Genomic DNA, 27,226 nt, shown 5'->3' with positions numbered 1-27,226 from the left:
TCAAGGTAACCAGCAAGTCAGCGGCCGAGCTAGACTATAATCATCTTGTCTATACCCCTTGTTTTCCAATTGAGGGCACAAAGTTTCATACATGAGAAGAGACTGGCCAAGCCTGGACACCACCAAATTCCCCCAAATTTCTAATCCAGAGGTTCATTCTTTATATCACATTATTTCTTTCTTCACATCCCCATGCTGAGGGGAGATGATATAGTAAAAGGTGGATGAATAATCTGCATTTTGGTACATATTCTATTGATGCATCAGCTAGCTTTGAGAACCTACCTGGTAAAAAGTGCTTCATCATCTTTGGGTAATGCACAATGAGTAAGGAAGGGAAAGAGAGGGTGACTGTATCCTAAAAGAAGAACAAAAATGGAATGATTTGGACACAAGGATGAATATCCCCCAAAGAAACCCAGAAAAAGGTCATAAAACATCCCTCTTCCTTCTTTCTCCTTACCCAGTGACTGACCCCATTCCTGCCTCAAGAGAGAATAATGTGGATTAGCTGGCATAACGTTGGCCCTCTTTTCTGGAGAGTGGTTTAAGGGTAGACAATAGAGCTGGCAAACAGGGCTGTGAGTAAGACTTATATTCCCTACGGCTTTCTCTTCGCAGATAGGGCAGGACCTGACTAGGATTTTTCCTGAGCCTCAGTGATGGACAAAGATCATATATATAGATAATGCAATATCCACTAGTTCTTACAGATAACTTCCAAAGTAGATATTATCATCCCCAATGTATAGGTATGGAAATTTGAGGCCAAAGATGTTAATTTTACTTCCTGGAATAACCAGCTGGCAAATGGCAGTGCCAGACTTAGATCCAGACCTATCTGATTGCAAAGTCAGGCCCTTCCCACTTGACCTCAGTCCTCTCCATGTCACCAGGTAGCCTCCTAGGATGCAGAGCTTCTCAGGGTACAACCTGTTAGTTTTCCTGCCATCTCTGAGGACACTTCCCATACTCTTGAGTCATACAAAAAACACCTTTTTCTCTCTTAGCCCCCTTTTCACCAACATGGAGCCAGCCACTTGTGAACTTGACAACTTACCACCTCAGAATAGGGTGAAGATTTGTGCGTGACAAAGGCCAACTTCCTGGAATGAAGGAGTAAGGCTCTAGGGCTGGACTGTCATGTTTGGGAAACAGTTTGCTCCACTCACCATTGGGTGTCACTGTCATTGCAGGGCTGGAGTGCAGCTTTGACTTCCCCTGTGAGCTGGAGTACTCCCCTCCACTGCATGACCTCAGGAACCAGAGCTGGTCCTGGCGCCGTGTCCCCTCGGAGGAGGCCTCCCAGATGGACCTGCTGGATGGGCCCGAGGCAGAGCATTCCAAGGAGATGCCCAGAGGTAAGGGCAGAGGCTACTGCCAAGTGTTTTGGATGGGCCAGGATGGCTGGAATGTCAATTTCTGTTTCAAAAGTGAAGGCATCCCCACCGCTGCTCTACTCCATTTCCTTTGAAACCTGCTTTTAATATCTGTGCCTCTCCATGCCTTCTTGAGCTATGCAAGGAAGGAGAGGATGCAAGTCCAATTTTAAGATCAATCCAACCCTTTATTCTCTTACCAAGTAATGGAAACAGGATTTCATGACTCTCTTTCATGCAGATTTCCCAATGTAAGATGTAGGAGAAAGTGCTTGTCCATTTGGAACAGGGTTGCCAGATAAAAACAAGACACCCAGTTAAACTTGAGGGACAAATTATTTTTCATATATCTCATGCAATAGTTGGGACATATTTATACTTTAAAAATTATTATAATTATACTGAAAATTATAAATTTAATTCAGTGCCCTGCACTTTTATTTGCTAAATCTGGAAATCCTAATTTGGAAGGTATTGTGTAACTGGGTTAAATGTTAGTTTCAAAGCCATTAATGAATGGTTATTCAGGCTACTTATTAGCATTCAAGGTGCTTCTGGTAGTCCAGAGCTGTTTATGAACATCCCTTTCTGAATTATCATGGACTGGAAAAGGGAGGCTCTGGAGAAGTAGTGGGTGCTTGTTAAATATTTGTTGAGATTTAAGAGAAAGATGTAGAGGCACTAAGCCTTACTCCTGCCTTTAGTCTTTCTATGGCAAATTTTAGAGCTCCTAATTCCTTGGACCCAGATAACTGCTGACTCAGAACTGACAGCCTATGTACTAGTATTTTAAGAAGAAATAATGTATTTATAATAATTGACAGCCTATGTATTACCGGCTTTTAGGAAGAAATAATAACTGACACGGTACTTTCAGTTTGCAAAACCTTTTCACCCACACTGTCTCACTGGATTCCAGTTTTATGAGGGAGACAGGGAAGTGGGAAAGCTAAGCTCAGAGAGAGCAAATGACTTGCTGAAGACCACACAGCATTTACATGTGGGTCCAAGTCTAGATGTCTGCTGTGATGTGTCCTAAACATGGACACTTTCTGCCACATTGTGTTTCTTCTTTGTAGCAGAGGTTATGGCAAGAGCCTTCCCTGGGCCCATTTCTAGGGGTGGTTATCTTACTTGGAATCTAATGGACCGGGCTCAGGTAAGCTCTAGGGGGTCATTGGAGGTGGCACAAAGGTAACTAATGCTCTTAGGCTTCCTCATCAGCCTGGAGCCCTGCGGTGAGAGACCATTTTTTCCTACACACTGTCCCAGGCTAACCTTTTCTTTTTTTATGCCTCTTGAAATTGCCTGACGTTGATTTATATTTTAAGCTGCTTTCACCTGGATATTGATGTGTATTGTAGGGAATGTGTGTTTGTATGTAGGTGAGTGGCTCTTAACCTGATAGTGCATCCAAATATTCTGTAGAAGTTATACAAAATACTGCACAGACCCCCTAGCTGAAACTATGATTCAATAGATCTGAGATGGAATTTAGAAATCTGTGTTTTCAAATTTTTATTATAAAATTTAGCATGTGCAAAAATGTAGATATAACATATATGCATAGACTAAAGATTACAATAAAATCAACACTTGGGTTCTCACCACCTAGTGTAGGAATTTGAATGTTGTTCATCCCTTTACAATCTATCCCCCACCTAGATAAAAATCTCTTCCTATAAGTAGAACAACAAATCAATCTCTCTCTCAAATCAATACATTTGAAAATATTTTTAAATATCTTCCTTTCTCAGAGGTAAACACTACCCTGTATTTTGTGTTCATCATGAGTTTGCTTTTGTTTATGGCTTCACCACTTATGTATGTAGCCCCAGACAACATATGGGCCAGGTTTGCAAACTGTTATTTAATGGCATAATACTGTCATTTTGTGGTTTGTCCATTTTGATGCTTGTTACTGTGGTTCATTTAGTTTTTAATCTATTGCATGAAAATCTCACAATTTATCTCTTCTACTCTCATTAGACATTTGGATTGTTTCCAGGTTTTTACTATTGCCAGCAGCACTAATGTAAGCATTTTTGTATATACTTTCATGCATGAGTATGTCTAAGAGTTTTCCTAGAGCATAGATCTAGAAATGGGATTGCTGGGTCATGGGGTGCAGCTTCCATTCTAATGAGTAATGCTGATCTATTTTCCAAAGTGGTGGCACCAAGCTATAACCCCCAATAGAAATGTGTTAGTATTTTCTTTCCTAGGACTGTACCCCTCACCATTGCCTGGTATTGTCAGACCGTCATTTTTGTTCATGTGGTAGATGAAAAACGTATTTCATTGCAGTTTCAATTTCCATGGAACTCCGGAAATTTTATGTTTTTATAAGTGTCTCAGATGATTCTGAGGCATAGTTAAATATGTTGTACTTTTGATGTAAGCCCCTTTTTCAGACTTACTCCCATTCAGCCACCACTAGGGATATCTCTGGATTCCAATTCCCAGCTCCAGAAATAGTCCTGGCAGTACATGTATTTTTCATTACTGTAGGGTTTTTATTTGATAGCTATTGAATTATGATCACAGTTCAGTGAGACCAGGAGAGAGAGGAAAGTATCTATTGTGAAGTCAGATTTTATAACTTTGGAATCCAGTGCTTTTAAAATTTTTAAACAATTTTTAAAACAATACCAATAGTTTATGCATTGCCACTCTTTGCCTATTTCTCCTCCTCCATTTCTCTATCTTGTGACCTCTGACATCTGCATATTGCACTGAGTACTGTGAGAAACAAGAAAAGAAGAAGGAAAGGAGGGAAGGACAATCACTTATCAATGTGGAAATCTATCAATGCCTTTATGTTTTTATAAAACTGGTCCCAAGAACCAGGGCATGTACTGAATGTGAACATTTTCCAATTAGATAAATCAATCAAGATTGGAATATTCATTTTTTTAGTGATTATTGCCAACTTCTATCACTGAAAAATCATTGCTCTTTCAAACATGGTAGTATGTCACATCACTAAAGACAATGATGTGAATAGCCATGACAAATGCCACTGTGGCTATACCAGTCTACTTCATCAAAATCTTTAGTGAACAAACATATCCAAACATAACTTGTAGAGACCTCACCACTGTTAGAAACTTGTGTTTATTTTTCCTGGAGTTTAACAGGGGAGTCTATACTCACACATCCTTGATCAGTCTTAGAAACAAGGGACCTGCCTCCCAGGTCATAGGGACACTTCTGGAATGTCACTGAGAGGCATTCAGAGCTTTCAGTAATGGGCTGCACATTACTTTTTGAGTCAACTAATTACATCACCACCTGTTGTTTGAAGTAGGGTTGTTCCTCATGAAGCAGGCTTGTATATCATAGTGTCCCTTGACCTTCAGAGAAAGGTAAAGGTGAAGGGTGACATGCCCAATCTGCACAATGGCAAAACAAGGACCTACATTCCAGTTCTAACTCCCAACTCTTTAGGATCTCACTTTTTCTGTCTTTTTTGGCAGAAAGTATGCTGGTTGTGGAGATAAGGAGGAGTGATGGGTGCCCTTTAGGCTAGTATAGTTACTAAAGTTTTTTTTTTAAAACTCAACATTTATTGGTTAGATGGTATTTAGACTCTATTGCCATATTTCTTGTCAGGGGATATAGAAGGGCCAGAAAAAAGCAGTGAGATAATACCAATCGTAGATAATGAACTGTAAGATTATAAATTCTACATGATTTTAATTTATGGCCCCTGTAGATGAGAATAATAAGTGGGATTCAATTCAGAGCAGCAAGATAATAAAAAGTGATGATCTTGATGGAACACAATATTATGAATTAATAAAGTCTGAGGAATTATCAGGTTGAGGCATTCTGTGACTTTTCAAGAAGTCCTAGGGGTATGTTTGATTTCTGCTACTTCCAGTGTCTTGGAATGTAGTCAAAGGAACGCATTTTTCTTCTCCAGAAAGGCAAGTTTTTGATCTCTTTCATGAACACTAGCTTGAAAATGGAAAATGGATTAGTAGCCCCTCTTCAAAGTCCCTCCCCAAGCCCTCACTCAAATGCTTACACAAGAAGAATGGGAGTAGACTAGCTAGGAGGGGCTGACTCTTCCAATATCAACTTAACTTTCTTCAGGGCACTAATTCTCAAGGGTTTTTTGTTTTTGGTGGAGGACCTGGGTGGAACTCTGCTACTGAGATTCTTCGGTTTACCAAGATGACTTTGTTTTCAAAAGATTAAGAAACATTGTCCTAGAGTTCTGGAATGGCTAGCAATGCTGTCACAGATGACTAGGGCACCACAGTGCCAAAATGGGGTCATTCAGCCTTCTGGTCCACTCTTGTTATACCTTTGTGTGTTCGTTTCTTGTAGCTCCTATAACAAATTAATATAAGGTGGGTGACTTAAAACAACAGAAATTTGTTCTCTCCCAATTCTGGAAGCCAGCAGTCCAAAATCAAGGTATTGGAAGAGTTGGTACCTTTTGGATGCTCTGCAGGAGAATCCATTCCATGCCTCCTTTCTGGCTACTGGTGAGTGCAGGTCATCTGTGGTGTTCCTTGACTTGTAGATGCATTACTCCAATCTCTGCCTCCATCTTTACATGGCGTTCTCCTCTGTGTTTCTGTTTCAAATCTGTCTCTTACAGGGACACATGTCACTAGATTTAGGGCCCATCTTAAATTCAGCATGATCTCATTTGAAGATCCTTAATTACATCTTCAAAGGCCCTGTTTCCAAATAAGGTCAACTTCACAGGTACCAGGGATTTGCACTTGAACATGTATTTTGGGGACCACTATTTGACTACATGCTGATTTTTCTCTCCCTGTATGTAGGTTGGCATGTGGAGTCTCAGACCCTTCAGGAAGTTATGTCAGGCAGGTTCAGAGGAGTCCATATTAATTACCAGCAGTTTACATCCTTCCTTCAATTCCTTCCCCCACCCAAGTGTTTGCAATATTCTTAAAAGAATCCCTGAACACCTCTCAAGTAGACTTTATTCCAGTGTTAGCTGGAACCTGGGCCACATTTTGAGATTAAGTGCAGCTTGGATGGGGAGTTTCTCTGGGGACACAACCCCCTTTATGCCCACAGTCACTGGAGGCTGCAGTTGGCTGATTAATTGGTTCTCAGTTTCATGCTCTGACCCTTGACCCTTTGGGGTGTTGATAGGCAACTGGAGTGATGATGGTCTGACTAGTGTATCCTCCTTACTCTAGAAACTTATCATTCACCACCAATTCTACCCTTGGGCTTTATTGGCTTGTTGACTTGGCCCTCATAAAGTAGCCTCTTCAGTCATTGATTAGTACACCTACATGTGAGTGGGTTCACACACATACACACACACACACACACACACACACACACACACACACACACACACATATATATATACTAGAGGCCCAGTGCATGATTAAATCATGCACATGTAGGATCCCCTAGGCCTAACCTGACATCCAGGCCATATCCACTACCCCGCAAAGCCTAGCATGCTCCGCGGACACTGCTGGCAGCCTGCTCCCCGCTTTTGTTGGCAGGGGGTCTGCTGGTGCCAGAGCAGAAACACAGCTCCCCGCTTTCGATCACGGGGGAGCTGGGTGTCCGCTGGTGCACCAGGCCTTTCAAAAGCCTCCGGTGGAGGCTTTTGGCCTGGTACCAGAGCGGACAGACACCCAGCTCCCCCATTTTCGCTTTCAATCGCGGGGGAGCTGGGTGTCTGTCCCCTGGTGCCAGAGCAGACACCCAGCTCCCCACTTTTGATGGTCGGCAGCAGGATGTGGGCTCGCTGCCCCAGAGGCCCCTTCTGTGCCGCAGCACAGCCATGGCGCAGATGCTGAGCTTGCGGCGCGAGCTCAGCATCCCGCTGGCCCAATCAGCCATCCCGGCCACCCCGAGTCCCACCCCCCTGCGCCTCCTGGCCAATCGTGGGCATAGTGAAGCTACGGTCAATTTGCATATTACTCTATTATTAGGATATATATATATATATATATATATATATATATATGTGTGTGTGTATGTGTGTGTGTGTGTGTGTGTGTGTGTGTACACACACACACACACACACACATGCCTGATAGCCCCATGGTTCAGGCCACTCTTTGGATTACACATCAAGATGGAAGCATTGCCTCTAGAAACCTGTGTGACACCCTAGAAGAAGACACAGGGGCTCCTGCATCTATTAGCATAGATGAATTTGTCAGGTTAGCCCCTGGAGGCTAGGGAGCCTGAAGAGAGCCCACAGTACAGTGTTGTGGGCTCGTGTGGCAGATGACATGATGACTGCCCAAAGAAGTCCTGATCCTCAGAGCCTGGGCATATGCTGCCTTTCATATCAAAGGGGACTTTGCAGATGAGATTATTCTGGATTATCTGGATGGGCCCAATGAAGCCACTGGGGATCAAGAAAGAGAGAAGTAGGAGAGCCAGAGTTGGAGCGATGTGCTGATGGAAGCAGAGGCCAGAGAGAGAGATTCAACCGTCATTTAATTATATGATAGTTTGTATCTATTTTAAATTTTTACTTACTCTTTGGATCATATATTTTTTTATTAAACTAACATCTGCAAATCCCTTCCAAATGCAGGACATTGCAAATTAAAAGCTAGGTCAAAGGGACATCTAAAATCAAGGGGTTACAGCGGCAGCACAGCAGCTGTTGGCATTGGAGACAGAGGAAGAGGACATGAGGGAAGAAATGCAGGCAGTTTCTAGCATCTGGAAAAACAAGGCAAGGACATAGGTTCTCCATAGACTCTTGCCTAGAAGGAACGCAGCCCTGCCAACCCATTTTAGACTTCTGACCTCCAGAACTGTAAGATAATACATTTGTGTCATTTTAAGCCACTAAGTTTCTGGCAATTTGTTACAGCAGCAATAGGAAACTAGTACAGCACATCTTGATCAAGTCTGTAGAAAATGTGGTGTGCTTTTGGGGCACCTTTCCAGAAAAAGCAAGGCTCAGATTATTGACTGGGCCTTTGGCAAAAATTCCTTGCAATTATTGTAGAAGGTATCCAATGAAGGTACCTGTCGACTACCCCATCCACTGGGAACACAGCACACATCTTTGTGGATCAGAAATAGAACAGAAATACGTAGCAGCAGCAGGATCTGAGGATAGAAATAAGCAGTTGTGTCTGAGAGCTTGACTCCTGTAGGTAATAAGGGCTGAAGGCAACCCTGGCAGAGGCCTAGAGAAGTTGAGTGCCTAATGCGATGGAACTGGATGAGCCTTCCATGCATGTGGAAGGAAGCTGTGGCAATGCCAGAGCTGTTTCTGTGGTGAGAGGAGGCCGTGAAATCACATGCACAGGGCCTGCGGTGAGCTGTCCGGGGCTGGCCCTGGGCTCTGTCCCAAAGGAAATAGGCAGGAGCTACAGATTGCAAAGTGCTTTTCCATCCACCATCACAACTGATTTTCATAACACAGCGAGATGGGTATTATTAGTTTCCCTAACTTATAGATTGTTAAACTGAGGCTAAATAGTAACCTTTAGATAGAGGAAACTGGTCTTTCTCATTCTTTGTGATGTCCCAAGAACCTGGCCTAAGTTTCTGTATGAAGCAGACATTCATGGAATAATTCTTGGCCCACAGATGAAAGCTTAGAGAGAAGTACACGGTTCAAGTCTACAAAGCCAGGATGTGGCAGAGCTGGATGTTGAATTTCAGTTTTTGAAAATGGAATCCCAAGTTCTTTACTTTATACCAAACTCTTCCCAAAACACATGTTCCCCAGATTGAGTCTCTTTCATGGTTAGGGCAGGCATATTCTATGAGACTATCTGTATTCCCAATGGAGATGGGAAAGGGTCCAGGCTAGCCACAACCTTCTCATTAACCCTAGGACTGTAGGTATATGCACATGAGACAGGAAAGAGATCAGCACTCCCTTACCCACACACAGACCTATTGGCAAAAGACAGAATCTTGCCCTGGCAGGCTGGCTCAGTTCTTTGGAGCATCATCCCATACACCAAAAGGTTGCGGGTTCAATTCCTGGTCAGAGCACATATGTAGGTTGTGGGTTTGACTCCCCAGTCCAGGCGCATACCTGAGACAACTGATCATGTTTCTCTCTCACATTGATGTCTCTTTCTCTCCCTCCCTCTCTCCCTCCCTTCCTCCCTCCCTCTCCCATACCCTCTCTCCTTTCCTCTCTCTAAAATCAACTTTAAAAACACACACAAACATATTCTCGGGTGAGGATTAAAAAAGACAGAAATCTTACTGATTCAAGGTGTTTGAGAACATCCTCTGTCTAAATATTAATAGACCACTAAGCTACACACAGATGTCCCATAAGAAGCCAGAGTGAAAAATAAAAACAAGGACATTAGAAAAAAAGCAGCTGAACAGAGATATTAGCAGTCACACATTGCAGGGAAAAGATTCCACAGATACAACTCAGCCAAGTTATTAAACAAAGAAACAAACTAACCTAAGAAAGAAACAAAACAAAACAGCAATAACAAAAGGATCAACAACAATCTTCAGAGGAGAAAATTGGAATCCAAAGTTGCTAGCAGAATTGCCTTACAATAAATATTAAAGTAAGTCCTTCAGGCTGAAATGAAATCATACCAGGAGATACCTTGAAGAACACCAGAAATAGTAGATATGTGGGTTAATATAAAAGACTCAATAAATACATTTTCTCTTATTTCTTTTCCTAACATCTTTGAAAGACATAAGATTATGTCTTTCATAAATGCACACCTACAAAGCTATAGTGTTGGGCTGACACATATACAAGTAATATATACGACAATAATAGCACAAAGGGTAGGAAATGGAGTGGAGCTATATTTGGGCTAAATTTCTATATTTTACTGGAATTGAGTTAGTATTAATCTGAAATAGGTTGTGATAAGTTTAGATGCATGTAGTATAAAGCAACCACCAAGAAAATAACTCCAAAAATGTAATTAAAAAAAAATCAAGAGAAGTTTTTAAATGTTACACTGAAAAATACTTGGCAGTCAAGTAGGAATGGAGGAACCAAAACGATAAGAGAGATATAAAAATTAAATAGCAGAAAAGACTAATGTAAACCCAAACAAATCACTATATATATATATGGTGACCTTTAGACAGAGGAAACTGGTCTTATATAAAAGCCTAAGCAACCATTATGACCAGATGACTGGCCGGTAGCTATGATATGCACTGACCCAGACCTTATTGCTGGGGCCCTTTTCAGCCCCAAATCTGGTTTGCCTGTACCCTCGACCCAGACAGGAAGGAGGAGGGAGCCCAATTCCTCACGGAATTGGACATTGGTTAGCTTGCTGATGGGTCCCTGACAGCCCCGAATCTGGTTCACCCACACACCGGAGCCAGTTAGGAGGGAGGAGGGAGCCCAATTCCTCACAGAATCGGCTGTTGGTTAGTTTGCTGCTGGGGCCAACCTCCCATGGTCCCTCCCACCCTCCCCTGGCAGGCACCCCCCCCCCCATCGTCTCCTATTGCCAGACCCCACCCATGCACGAATTCGTGCACCAGGTCCCTAGTATTAATATTAATAGCCCAGTCAATCAAAAGACAGAGATTGTCAGACTAGATAAAAAAAGCAAGATCAACCATATGCTTTCTACAAGACGTACACCATCAATTCAAAGAAGTTGAAAGTAAAAGGATAGAAAAGGAGATACTATGCAAATAGTAACCATAAGAGAGTGGGAGTAGCCACCTTAATATCAGGCAAATGGATTTTAAAACAATAAATTACTAAGGAAAAGATAGACATTTGATATTTATAAAAAAGTCGATTCACCAGGAAGGTATAACCATATAAATGTATATGTATCTAACAATAGAGCCTCAAATCACATGAAGCAAAACTGCCATAACTTAATGGAGAAACAGATAATTTAACAATTAGAGTTGGAGATTTCAGTTATTCATTCCCAACAATGAATAGAACTAAAAGAGAATTATATAAAAGACTTGAATAATACTATCAACCAACTGGACCTACCTGAAAAATATAGGAAATTCTATCCAAGGACTATAGGATACACATTCCTTTTAAGTGCACAGAAAACTTTCTCCAGGATAGATCATATGGTAGGTTAAAAACAAGTCTCAATAATGGAATTCCTACAAAATGTGTTCTTCAACTACAATGGGTTAAATTAGGAGTTAACAACAGAAAAAAATCTGGAAAATCCACAAGTATAAAGAAATTAAATAATCAATTTATAAAAGAAGAAATCAAGGGAAATTAGATAATAGTTTACATGAAAAATAAAATGTAACCAAACTTATGGGACAAAACTTTAAAAATGCTTGGAGAGAAATGTATAAATTTAAATGCCTATATTAGAAAAAAAGGAAAGTTTCAAATCCAAACTTAAGCTTCCATTTCAAGAAGCAAACAAAAATTACTGGAAACCCAAATCATGCAGAGGAAAAGAAATAAAGATTAAAGAAATCACTGAAATAGAAAACAATAGTGAGAACTAATGAAACTGAAAGTTGGTTCTTTGGCAAGATCAACAAAATTGACAAACCTTTCATTAGACTAACCAATGCGAGAAAAAGAGAAAAAAAGACACAACAAATTATCAAAATCAGGAATGAAACAGATAATATCACTACTTACCCTAAAGAAATTAAATGATTATAAGAATATATTACTAATATGATTTTTCCAATAAATTAGACAACTTAGGTAGAAAATTTTGATCACACCTATGACAACAAGTAAATAACTTATTTTAGTAACTGAAATTGTCCCACAAAGAAAAATAACATTTAAACCCAGATGTCTTCGCTGGTGAATTCTATCAAGTATTTAAGGAACAAATAGCACTAATTTTTCATGTAGTCTTAAGAAAATAGAGTGAACATCCCAGATCATTCTATAATACCACTCACTTTTTGCTGATAATATAGCTAAAAAAGACATCACAAAGAAAGAAAGCCACATACCAATATTCTTTATATACATATATACAAAAATCCTTAACAAAATATTAGCAAACACAATCCAGCAGCATATGAAAAGGATGATACTGTGATCAACTGGAATTTATCCAGAAATTCAAGGTTGGTTTAACATCTACAAAACAATGCAGTAATCCATATTAATGGGATAAAGGACATAAACCATGTGACCATCTCATTAGAAACACAAAAGGAATTTGATAAATTCCAACATCTATTTATAATTTTAAAAAATCTCTCTACAAACTAGGACTAGAAGGGAATTTCTGAAACCTGAAAAAAATGTTATCTTTGAAAAACCCATATCTAACTGCATACTTGATGAAAGAATGAAAGCATTCCCTCAAGACTAGGAACAAGGCAAGGATTTCTGCTTTCTTCACTTCTGTTCAACATTAAATCTAGCTAATGCAATAAGGAAAATTAAGAGAAGGAAGGAAAGGAGGGAAGGAGGAAGGGAGGGAGGGAGGGAGGAAAAAAGGGAGGAAGGATGGGAGGGAGGAAGGAAGGAAGGAGATAAATTGAAGGCATTAAAATTGAAAAGAAAAAAAAAAAGAAAAATTTCCCTTAGCAAGACACATGGTCCTTTATTTAGAAAATCTAAAAGAATTCACACACACACACACAAAACAAAACTAATAGAACAAATAAATAAATTTATCAATATTAAAAGATACAAAATTATATACAAAAATCAATTATATTTCTACCTTTAACAACAGACAATTTCTAAAGGGAAATTAAGAAAACAATTCACAAGACAAAGGCATCATAAAGAAGAAAATAGTAATAGATTTAACAAAAGAAGTGTAAACTTTGCACACTGAAAATTGTAGAGCATTGCTGAAAGAAATTAAGGATAATATAAACAAAAAGAGACATTGCATTTTCATAGATTGGATAACTCAATAGTGTAAGATGGCATTTCTTACCAAATTGATCTATAAATTTAATGCAATCCCTATCAAAACTCCAGAAGGCTTTATATTTTGTAGCCTAAAATTTATATGAAAGTGCAAAGGACCTAGAATAAACAAGGTGATCTTTAAAAAATAAAAAAAATTGGAGAACTTGCATTACCTGATTTTAAAACTTAATATAAAGCCAAAGTAATAGAGACAGTATAATTTCGGGGCAAGGGAAGGCATGTATATCAATGGAACATAATTGAGAGTCCAAAAATAAATTCTTATGTTTATGATCATTTGACTTTTGATGAGGGTGCCTAGGTAATTCAATTTGGGAATGATAGTCTTTTCAACAAGTAGTGCTTGAATAATTGTATATTCATATACAAAATTAAATAAACAAACTTAGACCCTTATTTCATACCATATGCAAAAATTAATTCATCATAAATCATAGACTTATATGTGAGAGCTAAAACTTGGGGGAAAAGGAAGAAATCATTGTGTTCTTCTGTTGGGAAAATACTTCTTAGGTATGACACTAAAATCACAATAAATGAAAAACGAGTAAGTTCTACCTTATCAAAATTCAAAACTTTTGTGCTTAAAAGACACCATTAAGAAAATGAAATAACAAGCTACAGACTAGGAGAAAATATTGGCAAATCATCCTACCTAATAAAAGAGTAATATGCAAATTGACCCTAACTCTGCCATGCCCACAAGCCACTCCCACCAACCAATCAGAGTGAGTATGCAAATTAACCCAACCAAGATGGCTACAGCCATGGAGAAAGTAGGAGGGAGGCTTGGGTTTCCAAGGCGATAGAAGAAGCCAAGCTTTCCCCAGCCCTGGCCGGCCTAAGCCTCCACTCAAGGCTACAAAGTTTCAATTATAGAAGGTAAACAAAGCCAAACAGAAATGGCTGCCGGCCACGGAGTGAGCAGGAGGCTTGGCTCCACTCCAGGATACAAAGTTTCAATTATAGAAGGTAAATAAATTCCAGATACCAGGGCCTCTGCTTGGGTCACCAAGGGGCGTGGCTGGCCTGCAAACCACCACAGGCCCCTCGCTCAGGCCACCCCACACCCCAAGGGAACCCCCACCCTGATCCGGGACACCCTTCAGGGAAAACCAGCTGGCCCCAACCCGTGCACCAGGCCTCTATCCTATCTAATAAAAGAGTAATATGCAGATTGACCATCACTCCAATACACAATATGGCTGCCCCCATGTGGTCAAAGATCCTGCCCCATGTGGACACAAGATGGCCACCACAAGATGGCCAACAGGGGAGGGCAGTTGGGAGGCACCAGACCTGCAAGGGAGGGCAGTTGAGAGGGACCAGGCCTGCAAGGGAGGGCAGTTGGAGGCAATCAACCCTGCAGGGGAGGGCAGTTAGGGGTGACCAGGCTGGCAGAAAAGGGAAGTTGGGGGCAAACAGGCTGGCAGGGGAGCAGTTAGACATCAATCAGGCTGGCATGGGAGTGGTTAGGGGATGATCAGGCTGGCAGGCAGAAGTGGTTAGGGGCAATCAGGAAGGCAGGCAGGCGAGCAGTTGGGAGCCAGCAGTCCTGGATTGTGAGAGGAATGTCCGACTGCCCACCGGGATCGGGCCTAAATGGGCAGTCGGACATTTCTTAAGGGGTCCCAGATTGGAGAGGGTGCAGGCTGGGCTGAGGGACACCCCCCCGCCGGCCCCCGTGCACGAATTTCGTGCACCAGGCCTCTAGTATATCATATAAAAGGCTTGTATCCAGAATATGTAAATAATTTACAATTTAATAATAAGACTAAAACTGCAATTAAAGATGAGAATCATCTTATGCATTTCAAAGGGATTTAGTGAGAATTGAACAAGATAATGCATTAAAGCTCTTTTGGACATAATGTTTGGCATATAGTAAATACTCAGTAAGTGGTGGCAATAGTTATATCAGAAAGTTTATAACTATTTTATAAATAAGCTGAGTTCCAGAGAATGTAAAGAACTTGCCCAAGGACACTTAGGGTATAAGCAGCAGTGTCCAAGGAGGATTTAGAAAATTCCGCAGTGATCTTCACACTTGGTGAGTGAAGGTTGCTCCTCTGGGCCATTCTATTGTTCAAGGTGACCAAGGATGAGGCCTCCTCCAGTGTCTGTGCCCCATCAAGTTCTCTTTGGGGAGTGGAAGAGGGAGCAGCAGGCTGCTTTTAGTGGGCAATTCTTATGGTCTCAGAGTTCTCACCCTTTCTCTCATTTGTTTTTCATTGATTGTTTAAATATTATCATATTCATTTGGAATAGAGAAAAAAAATTGAAAACAATGATAAATATCTATTAACAGGGACCAGCAAAATTAAATAGGATTTATCCAAACAAATTTAACTGCAAAATTAATATGTACTTTTTGTGAAAAAATTTTAGATATATACATGGAAGATTTTAATAGTTAAATTAAGAATGTACTGGCTGGTATGGCTCAGTGGTTGAGCACTGACCCATGAACCAGGAGGTCAGGTCACTTGCCCAGGTTGTTGGTTCGATCCCAGCTGATAGATGATTCTCTCACATCATTGATGTTTATATCTCTTTCTCCCTCTCCTTTCCTCTCTCTGAAATAAAAAATAAAAACAAAATAAAAATCTAAAAAAAACTAAGAATGTAGGTTGTAAAACAATATGCATATCATGGCCTCATTTTGGTTTGTATATATTTATTTAGGTATAGATAATATCCTGGAAGCATATATATCAGACCATTATCACCAGTTACTTCTGGAAAGTAGAATTTTGGTTGGAGAAATTAGATTTTTTCCATGTATTTCTGTAATTAAAAAATAAATAAAAATTTTTTTGTTAATCCTCACCTGAGTATATTTTTATCCATTGTTTATCAAAGAGAGGTGAAGGAAGGAAGGGAGGGAGGGGGAGAGAGAGAAACATTGATGTGAGAGAGACACATCAACTGGTTGTCTCCTGCAAGCACCTTCACTGGGGCAGAGCGTGAACCTGCAACCCAGGTAAGTGCCCTTGACCAGGAATTGACCGTTGTGTGCACAGGCCAATACTAACCACTGAAAACACGGTCCAGGTCAAAATACATAACATTTTTAAATGTTTTTATTTCAAAATTCTTATTTACTTCCCATTTAAAAACGAAATATAGTCACACAGCTAGTAAATGGCACACTCAGGATTTGAACTCAAATCTGTGCCCTCTCTACCATACGATCCTCCTTTTGAAGGGACTTGGATGAGAAATTAGGAAGTGCTTCCTGAGCCTAAGGTTGTGTATCATTGATTCAGTTATCAAAGGAGGTCTTAGCTGCTCCTGCTTGGGAGACAGTGAATAATGGATAGTAGTCTGGAAAGGTTCAGGAAGGTGATGAAAGCCTCCTGAAAAAACAGGGACATTGACCAAGTGACTCCTGGAAGCCCCTTTTTATTCTTCTGTGATGCAACAGAATTAGGAAATACCATTTTTTGATAGGATCTAATTAAGTAGCAGACTTTCAAAGCAGCAAGGGGGAAAGGGGCTCTAGAAACGACCATCTAGTAATTCAATCCCTGTTAAAATAGTGAAACACATATTAAGAGGAAAAAATACTATCTAGGATAATGGAATTATGAGCAATAAGCATTATGGGTTTTAAAAGAACAAATCATGCCAGACAAAGTTGATTGCTTTTTTGATTAGTAGACTAAAGGAATAGAGTCAATGTAATATATCTTGATTTTAGCAAAAGGTTTGATAGTGTCTCATGAAATTTTACTCAGGAAATTAATTGAAAATGGCCTAGAGATGAGCACTGTTGTGTGAACTTCAGCATGGTGACAGGATAGCAGATGAGAATGAGAAGCAGCGATGCATCATAGTGAGGAGATGTGGGGCGGGGAGGTTCAGGTCAGGGGCCGGTTCTATTTAATTATTTCATTACTTCTCAGGAAGAAGAGGAGGCAGCTCTTACGTGAGTGAAATTTATAGTATGTCTTATCTGTGTGTTTTAATGAAAAAACTCTTTGAAAGCTATCAAGTCTACCTGGTTTCCAATCATGGGTGTAGCCTCATTCTGGGTCCCATGAGAAGCCCTATGGATACAAACAATATCATAATGAACTTCAACTCTAATTCTGAATGATGTGTACGTATAATGGCCTTAGACAAGAGCGCCACCTATCTTTGTCACCCCATGCTTATCCTGCATAGGGACCCTTTCAACCCATAACACCTGGGAGCCTCCATAGAGCCTAGCACTCAACCCTATAATTAAACACTACCTGCTATTTGTCAGGCCCATGGTAGACATAAAGGATAAAGGTTGTCATAAATGCATAAGACATAAAGAATAGTTCATATTTAGAGTAGGTGACAGACACATTAAACTGGTAGTGGTTATTGCTGTAATCAAACTTAAACAAAATTCTGTGGAAAGACAGAGGAGGCTGAAAGCAACATTAGATGAGGAATAAGGGGAGTTTGGGAGAGCCAAAGGTTGTTAAGGCCAGCTTTGAAGCAGAGATGACATTTTACCATGGGTTAAAGGAAAGGTAGGTTTTTATATAGGATAGAAAAGGAAAGGGCAATTTAGCTGTTATAGGCACCTCTCACCAACACCAGAGAGGTGTTACTGGACAGGACAGCCCCCTGAGTCAGTGGAGAGGGCTGTCCCCAACCTCGGTCCTTATCTTCTCATGTAAATGAATTTGTACAGGAGACCTTGACTGCGTTGTGAAAAGCCAATTTATTAAAGCAATTAAAGCATGCACCTTTATTGAAAAAGTAAAGCAAGCAAACCTATACATCTGGTTTATAAAGCACAGATGGGCTCTCAGCTAATCTGAAGAGCAAGTGGGGTGGGGGTCTGAGGTGTTATATATCCTCCTATTTATGGGTCTCAAAATTCCTCTGCTGAGTATGTTAGTACAGATGATTTCTCAAGGTCCCTTTTCTTCTACTTTGTTGTGGCTTTCCCAGAATTCAGGAGAAGCACCTGGCAACTTTATCTGGCCAAGTCTTGAGACTGCTGGCTTCTCTGCTTAGGGGGTAAAATGACCCCCTTTTTTTTTTTGTCCTTTCCTCTTTCCCCTCCCTTTCTGCATTCTCTCATTAGGGAGATTTTTTAATCATTTGCTCTGGTGTTCTTGGCTGGGGAAAATAATGATTTGTTAGTTACAAGCTGGCTGCACATTGCCCATACTTTTTGGCCTTGTTTTAATTTTCCTGTCTCAGTTTCCATATTCCTCCTGCCCTGGAATCCTGTAACACAGCCAGAGGATGGGGACTAGTGAGTGAAATCAGACAAGTTACTGAACCTCTGTAAATGATCTATAAACTCTAACAGTGATCAGAGCAGCCCTAAGTGTTTTGTGGGGATGAAATGATGGGTTGTCTATGTAGAACATAGGACTGTGCAAAGCAGACTTGAGGTTCAACAACTAGAAGCCATTCTGGGTGGAGGCAAGGAGCAATGTGGGTATTGTAGTGAGACATGAGGATGAAAAGACAGTTCAGAACCAACTTGTGAAGAAGGACCTTAAAAGTCACATTAAGGAATCCAGACTTTATAAGGCAGAGAGTAAATAGGAGAACTTTAATGAGCTTATAAATAGAGGGGTATAACTTGACCAGATATTGTGATACCAAGATCACTTTAACAGTGATAGAGGAGGAATATGAGTAAAGAGGGTCCGAAACACAGCCAGGTAAGAGGCTGCTTAAGTCAATTTACAGACAAAGACCCAAACCAGAGCACATTGGAAGTAGAAAGAAGGCTTTGAATCTGAGATCTGTCTTGGTAGCTGAAGATAAAAGAATCAATATTAATTTCATTGTATAGTCCAGGCAATTGGGTATTTAGTAATACCACTATCTAAGAAATGGAGCTCAGAAACAGCAGACCATGAGGTTGTTGGTTTTTTTAAAATATATTTTTATTGATTTCAGAGAGGAAGGGAGAGGGAGAGAGAGATAGAAACATCAACGATGAGAGAGAATCATTGATTGGCTGCCTCCTGCACACCCCTCGAGCCCGAACTCAGGGAGGGGATATGCCCTAAACTGGAATCAAACCTGGGACCCTTCAGTTCGCAGGCCAGTGCTCTATCCGTTGAGCCAAACCAGCTAGGGTGTGAGGTTGGTTTTGTATCATCCCATGGAGAGTTTCTCTGGACTTAGGCAAATCAAGGCTCTGAGCTGCCTTTGCTTATAGAAGTGAAGTCTTCATAGGCCGACACTGAGCTGCCACTCCTGGATCTCAGAAACACTGGCAATAGGAGCAGTCCTTGTAGGACAAACACCTCTGAAGGTTTAGCCTGGGGAAGAATTGGAAAAGCTGTATTAAGTAGGAGAAAGTAAATGAGGCATTAAGAAAACAAGGGAATTCCCACAGATATTACCTCCTTTCTTTCTTCCAGTCTTATTTTGTTGTTTCAGTGTAACAAGGAAACATTTTCAAAAGTCACTTTCAGGGTGCTTTCAGCCTGGAGCCAAGCATTTCATTATTTCTCTACTTGACATCCAGGCAAACACTAGAGAGAAGCACTGAAAATATCCTGACCTGAAACATATCAGGTTATAGACTAGACCTACTTGTGATGTTTGTGCATTGTTACATGGAACCAAGTCTAAACTTGCACATCCCTGATGTTTAAAGTTAGATTTTGTCCTATGCTTTCCTTTAAATGTTAAACAAAAGAGGGTGAAACTAGTTGAAGATATTGCCTGATTCATTAAAAATTGTGGTGAGACTTTAAACAATAAAGAATTTAAATTTAAAAAATTGTGGTGAGAAGATATTACATATGTCTTAGATCAGCAATTTTCAACCTTTTTCATCTCATGGCATCCATAAACTAATTACTAAAATTCTGTGACACACCAAAAAATATATTTTTTGCCGACCCGACAAAAAAGCTAGGTATAATTTTGATTCATTCACACCAAATGGCTATTGTCATTGTTTTATTTGACAATCTAAGGGAAAAGAGGTCAGTGCCCTGACTAAATAGTCAGGTATTGCATGTTTAAAAGTTCTTACAGCACACCAGTGTGCCTGTTGTGGTATACCGGTTAGAAATCACTCTTAGATACGTGATACAACTGTGAGTCACCCAAAATACAATCCAGTCCTCTTGAAATGGTCCCCATGAGGTTAAACTCAACAGAGGGAAATCATGCCAGATCTCCCAGCTGTCATCACTGTGTATGCTCGTTCTTGGGTGAAAGTTGCTGAGAGAACGGGGGGAGGGAGCGAAGGAGGACAGTGGGAAGGAGAAAGGGAGGGAGAGCAATCAGTTTTGGACTAAGAATTTTCTTTCACTCTCTTTCCTTTAAAGCTTTGACTGATTATGTTTACTTTGACTCACCTGAAGTGATTAATAAGAGCATAGCTTCATGAAAGAATATTGTGTCAGTGTAATCAAGACATTTTTACTTAAACTTTTTTCAGTGTCCCCAAGATATAATCACTAGGTCATTTTGGAATCATGTTTTATGGTTGCTTGGGAAGATGAATATTATGAGTTTCAATGGGGAAATTAGGCCCACAGTTTAGTCTGCTCTGATTTATGAATTGCCCTTTAAGAAAATACAGTGGTAGCTGTACATGAATTTATGGAAAGTCAATGTTGTTCCGAGAATGTGTTCAGTGCAGGGAGGATTAGTCTAATAGTCAGACTTCCTATGAGTCGGTGTATGAACAGACAAATCTCTGGTTTCTTGTCAGTCGTCAAGCAGCTCTTAAACACCTAGTATCTACTGAACACCTTTCTAGGAATCCTGAGAAAAACATGGTTCTTGTTCCAAGCAGCTTATGCTGTCATCAAAGTGATATATGCCACAAACATGATAAGGATCAAAAGCTGTATTATGAAAACTCACACACAAATTCCTGGAGGAAGACACTGTCTTGGTGTGGAAAAATATCTTCAAATGAATTGCTTAAAGGATAGATAACAGATCTGAAGTGATGGATGTCCGTATGTTCTGAAGAAAATAAAGAGAGGACATTTCCTAAAAAAATGAAAGAGGGGAGAGAGGATCAGTGAAACAATTTTTTGCATTATTCAGCACTTTAAAATATATTTATTTACCTTTAAATTTTAGTTTTTAATTACAGTTTACATTCACTATATTTTATTAGTTTCAGATGTGCAGCATAATGGTTAGATAGTCATATACTTTATAAAGTGATCCCCCAGGTATTTCAAGTACCCACCTGGCATCGTACATAGTTATTATAATATTATCCTATCTAATAAAAGATTAATATGCAAATTGACCATCACTCCAACACACAAGATGGCCGCTTCCATGTGGTCAAAGATGGCCACCCCCATTTGGACATAAGATGGCTGCACAAGATGGCTGGCAGGGGACGGCAGTTGTGAGCGATCAGGCCTGCAGGGGAGGGCAGTTAGGGGTGACCAGGCTGGCAAGGGAGGGCAGTTAGGGGTTACTGGGCCAGCAGGGGAGGGCAATTGGGGGTGACCAGGCCTGCAAGGGGAGGACAGTTAGGGGTGACCAGGCTGGAGGGGAGGGCAGTTAGGGGCAATCGGGCCAGTAGGGGAGCAATTAGGCATCAATCAGGCTGGCAGGGGAGTGGTTAGGGGGTGATCAGGCTGGCAGGCAGAAGTGGTTAGGGGCAATTAGGCAGGCAGGCAGGCGAGTGGTTGGGAGTCAGCAGTCCTGGATTATGAAAGGGATCCCAGATTGGAGAGGGTGCAGGCTGGGCTGAGGGACACACACCCCTCCCCATGCACAAATTTTGTGCACCGGGCCTCTAGTTGACTATATTCCCTATGCTGTACTGTGCATCCCCAATAACTATTTTGTAACCACCAATCTTTACTTCTCAATCCTTTTATCTTTTTCACCCAGTCCCCCAACCTTCCTCCACTCTGGCATCCATCACTCTGTTCTCTGTGTCTATGAGTCTGTTTCTATTTTGTTTGTTCAGAAAGAGACTGAAAATAATGGAAATGGAGAGAAGGTTCCAAAGGGAGGAAATCAGGGCCCTCCCGTGTAGCTGTGCACACTCCTGACTGGAAGGAAAGTCCCAGCCTCCCCTGGCTGACTGCTTGCTGCCTCTCCCTGTGCCTCCTCCCCTGTCCCTTAGCTTGAGCGCTCTATTTCTGCTCTTTTTCTTTGCCCCAGTCTTCTTGTTTCCTTCATTCCTCCTTTTGCCCTCACTTCCTCCTATGTGTCTATCTTCCTTTCCTTCAACATCACACCCCATCTCTTGGAAAGGAAAGAGGGGAGAATATTAAGCATTGGTCTGAGGATTGACAGAGTTGGGTGGATTGCATCCAGGGTGTGGCCCTGTCCCCTTGGGAAACTTCCAGAGAAGAGGGGCCTCTGGAGGGAGCAGCTGAGACCTGGGTTTGCCCCTCTTCTTGAACTATTTGTTCCCGACTCCTCTGAACAAATTGGGCACAGATGACTCAGACTTTACAATGTTCTTTGGTCTGTGTTCACAGTCAGTCTGTGTACTTTCTTTATTCAGCTGGTACACTATCTCCTGGAATAGAGTTAAATCACACAACCAGTCAGCAAGCATGTTAGGGGGTCTGTGGGTTCAGAGCCCTGGCTGAGCCCCAGAGGGACCCCCCCCCCCCCCCCGCCCAGGAGACTCTTGGTGCCTCCATTTTCCATGGTACATCAGGGAAATGCTTACTCAAGTCAAGGCTTCCTTCCAAAACTGTGTACTAGTATATTAAAGGGCTGCTTATTTTGCGATGCCTTGAGATGGGTTTGTTGGTCTTTTCAAAAGACATATTCTAGCTAATAATACAGAAAATGACAATATGTAAGAAAGAGTCATATGAAGATAAGGAAAAGGGAGAAGGCACAGAATAGGAGAGAAGAAAGGTGATAGAGATGGAAGAGAAAGTAGGGAAGAAGGGTAAGAGATTGATCAAATTTCTTATATTAAATATTTTATGAAGAGCACAACCCCCAAATAAAAATAAGATGCATGTGTTTATACATACATAAATACATAAATTAAATTTTTAGAAACTAACAGCCACACTCCCTTTACAAGTGACTATTGAGTTAGAGAGAATTGTCCCTGAGGACAGATATTGTCAATGTAAAGAAGGGATGGTTTTTATTTTGGTGTCTGTTTACCTGATAAGCTGCTTGCTTGCTTTTTTAATATCTTGGGTCTAGTCTCAGCTCCAAGATAGGTAATTAGCTTTATCTCTGTGAACTTTCAGCTTCCTGATGTATAACAGGGCAGTTCGACTGTCTCACCTTTCTTAAGGGGCTGCTCATATAAAGCATGTGGCCATCTTTTGTGAGCAGCCCAGGCCATATGCAGTGCTAAATCACAGTAGACAACAATGGCAGAAGAGACCCCCCAGAATAAGTCACACCCCCAGAATAGACCAAACTGAAGGGCGGGCATCTCCTCAGCTCACTTTCCCAAAGCAGAGGAGCCCCACTCCCAGATGTGGTGATGTTTAGTCATACATACTTGCCTAGCGACCATCACCAGTTGATTTGTCATGGGACATGAAGTGTTGTCTATAGATGCTATGCTTATTTCATTAAGCAGCATTGTTCTGGTGAGACTGCAGATCTCTCTATCAGCCACTAATTCTTTTGTTTGAATGGGTTTAGAGGACCCCCATCATTCCTGCTAACTACCTGCTGTAGTCTTGACAGGGAATGTGTGTGCTGGGGGAGGCAGGAGGAGAAGAAACCATGGCTCATGAGCACCTGGATAGATGTTAAAGCTTGGGCTTTATAGTCCCGTATTCACAAAGAGGTGGAGGAAAGGCAGTTCTGAAAGCCCAGTAAAATGTATGTGGTGACATGAGATAATGAGTCCCTCCCCAATTTTATTTTTTCTTTTTGCTGAAAACTTTATAATTTAGAACAAAATATAAGAGATTTAAAAACCACAGCAGCTGAACAGTAGCCTAAAGATTCAACTTATGGTCCCTGCTTTTGTGTAGTTATGAGCCACTTTATCTTGGTCTATTCTGGGGGTGAATATATAATACATGTTATACATGTGTATCATATATTATGCAGCACACATGATTAAGAAAATTTTATGCTTGCTAAAACAAATGGCATTCATCATACTTGCATGTTACATCTTTTTAAAAATGCTAATATTTTTTGAGGCCTGGTCAACCTCTGTACAAATACATGGGTGTTTTATTAGAGCATTTTCTTTGCCTTCCCATCTCTGAGGAGGGTCTATACCAGGACACTGATTTCTATCTGAAAGGGTGTTCAGTAAAATTTGGCAAATGCCTGACATTTATCTAAAAAGGACATATTTATTAACCCAAATTTCCTCACACTAGAAGAGACACCAAATGAGCATCTTTCCATGCAGGTGGGCAGTTCAGGTGAGCTAGGCAAAGCCTGGAGAAGTTAAGCAACTTTATCATAGTTCTAGATCTCTTCACTGGGAAAGATGGACTAGAACTTTTGCAAGCTCCACAGTGTTCACTGCACCATGGCACTCTGCTTTTCATTGGAATGACGGATGGACAGAGGTGGGAATAACCTCATTCTAAGTATTTTTCTTTTATTTGTATCTCATGGAATTGCAATCCTTTGGCCTGGCTAGAGGGTTCATGGGAAGAAAGGATCAGGAAGAGTGCTCATGGGTTTTTGGCCATGTAGTTGGCCCCACCTAATCTCATAACCAGAACACATCCACCATCCCTCCAGCTGTTCAGTGGAGTGAGACAGATGATCCGGCCTGCAAGTGACCTGAAGTGACTGGTAAAAATTAATTAACTTGCTATGGAACTAATAATAAGCTGCCAGTTTGTTTTTTCTTTTCCTAACACCGGTCACCAAAGAGTTTTTCATTAGGGGGCTGAATGCTTCCTTTGTAACCAGAATAACCTCATTAGTTATAGTCCCATCATGGCTGGAGAGTTAGACAACAAATCATTGTCTCCTCTCCAGCCACTGTGACCTAACTTGTCATCTTACATTGTCTTGCTGGGAGGAGTTTCTCTCCACCCCCAACATTCTCCATCCCTCCTTCAAGGTCTTTTTCAGAAGTGACTTTCAAACATATCTACTTACAGGTTTTCATTGACAGCAGAGTTATTTTGTATTTGTTGACTTGGGCATTTGCTCCATGTTCATATTCTCACCCTCCCTGGCTTCTTTGCTCAGCCACCTTTGGTTGGTGCTCTGCCATTTTAATTAATTTTTGTAGGGCGCCTCACAATGTGCACATCCGTTTGAAAGACTTCTTTAGTCTTCACAACAACCTAACTATGCTATCCCATTTTACAGATGAAGTCATTGAGGTTTACAGAGGTAACATATCTAGAATCATGCTACTACTGAAAGTGCAACTGGTATGAAGACCAGGACTTCTGACTCAAAATCAGTGCTCTTTCTAACCCACCACAGTTGCCCCTTGGTCTCTTATTTTTCCCTGTTATCTTTGCAGTCCAGATTTTCCATCCCCCATCTCCACTCCTTTATCTTAGCCCCATTTCTCCTTTCTTTAAGACTTTTGGGCCCAACTAACTCTCTTAAAGCATCCATAAGTATATGGCAGGGGCACTGGAATGCAAAGGATCCACCTAGTTGGCTCATTCCCCTTGGGACTTCAGAAGTATTGTTTCAAGCTGGCAGCTTACCCAAACTGACACTTCAGTTCTTGGTGGGTACTTTGCTTGAGTGCTTAATGAGGAGCAGAAAATGAGGAGGCCAACCAGGGAGACATTGGGCTCTTTGTATAACTAGGAAGAGATTTCTAAGATTTCTTCCCTGAACAATTTTATCCCATGTAACAGGCTCTTCCTCTAAGAATATGTAATTCTGTCTGAGGGTCAAAAGCCTGTGTGTGTGTGTGTGTGTGTGTGTGTGTGTGTGTGTGTGTATTCAAATACATAGTGGAGGCATGGCAGAAATTTGTTTGTGGTGATGGTTTCACAGCCATGTGTATTATCAAAACTCATGGGAATATACATTACAAAAGTGAATTTTAAAAATGTGAAATTTTACATTAAATGCTTAAAATACACCCAATCTTATATAAAGTTCTTAAAGACAAGAGTCTCATATCCTCATTGGAATAGGAGAGGGATTGAGTGAATAATATATAACAGGTTGGGTATATTTAAGTATTTAATGTAAAAATTTACATTTGTAAAGTCTCACATACATGGAGAGATATTAGAGTCTCTTCTAACTCTAATATATTTAAACCATTCGAAATCAAGTACTTTACATTTCTATGCTGCAGAGCACTAATAGGAGAGCTAATGACCATTAAGCATGTTTTAAAACTCAATTCCTCAGAAAATAGAAATTAATCTATATTTTTGTCTCTTTTTCTACAAAATGTATCTATTTTTTAATGAACCTGATCTCTGAAACTAGTTGAGCCTTTGCACTATAAGGTGAGGGTGGTGGAGTCCAAGGATCATGGGCCTACGGCCCAAAGGACTATCTTCTTGCCCGACGTGATCATTGCTGAGCCTCCCTGAACACAGCTCAGAATGAATAACCAGAAGGAGGACTTTCTGAGTTTCTCACAAAATCTGTTGTTAGGTTAGTAGCATGGGTCTCCTAAGATATTATGTTCAGTATATTTTTAAGCACAGAGGAGACTGGCTTGCAGAAACACCATAGGGAGCTGGTATATTATATTTAACCTTTTGCACTAGGATGTCGAGATTAAAATTACTCTTTGAATGTATCAATAATTTGAAATATAAAAAAATCCAAATAAATAAGTTTGTATGAAAAGAAACTCCAGTTTTTTATTCTACTGCCGTGCTTTGTAAAATCTGGGGTATTTAAAAAATTAAATCCCGAGTAGAATAAAGGAATCGAGATAAAAGCAAGTGAGTGCAAAGGGTTAATATTCCTTTGGACATCTTGATATCTTTCTAAAACCATGAAGGTCAAAATAATTCAACTAGACCCACAAAATGTGACATTCCCAGTTTCTCCAAATATCCAGTTTGTTAATGTCACCATATTGAGCACCTACCAACATACAGTATCCCAAACTTGCCACTTTTCTACC

The 27,226-nt window shown here is 40.6% G+C and overlaps 1 protein-coding gene across 1 annotated transcript in view; it reads left to right on the top strand.

The window, feature by feature from the left end:
* ALK (ALK receptor tyrosine kinase) overlaps positions 1 to 27,226 on the top strand; it is a 591,773-nt gene that overhangs the window by 183,932 nt on the left and 380,615 nt on the right. Inside the window, exon 3 of the mRNA XM_008162272.3 lies at positions 1,197 to 1,361. Within this exon, the coding sequence (XP_008160494.2) occupies positions 1,197 to 1,361 (165 nt within the window). The remainder of the gene's footprint in view (positions 1 to 1,196; positions 1,362 to 27,226) is intronic.

This window comes from Eptesicus fuscus, chromosome 16 (genome assembly GCF_027574615.1).
Source record: "Eptesicus fuscus isolate TK198812 chromosome 16, DD_ASM_mEF_20220401, whole genome shotgun sequence".
NCBI classification, from domain to species: domain Eukaryota; kingdom Metazoa; phylum Chordata; class Mammalia; order Chiroptera; family Vespertilionidae; genus Eptesicus; species Eptesicus fuscus.
Note: the sequence above shows the minus strand (reverse complement) of the source record. Positions and strands in the feature narration are given on the sequence as shown.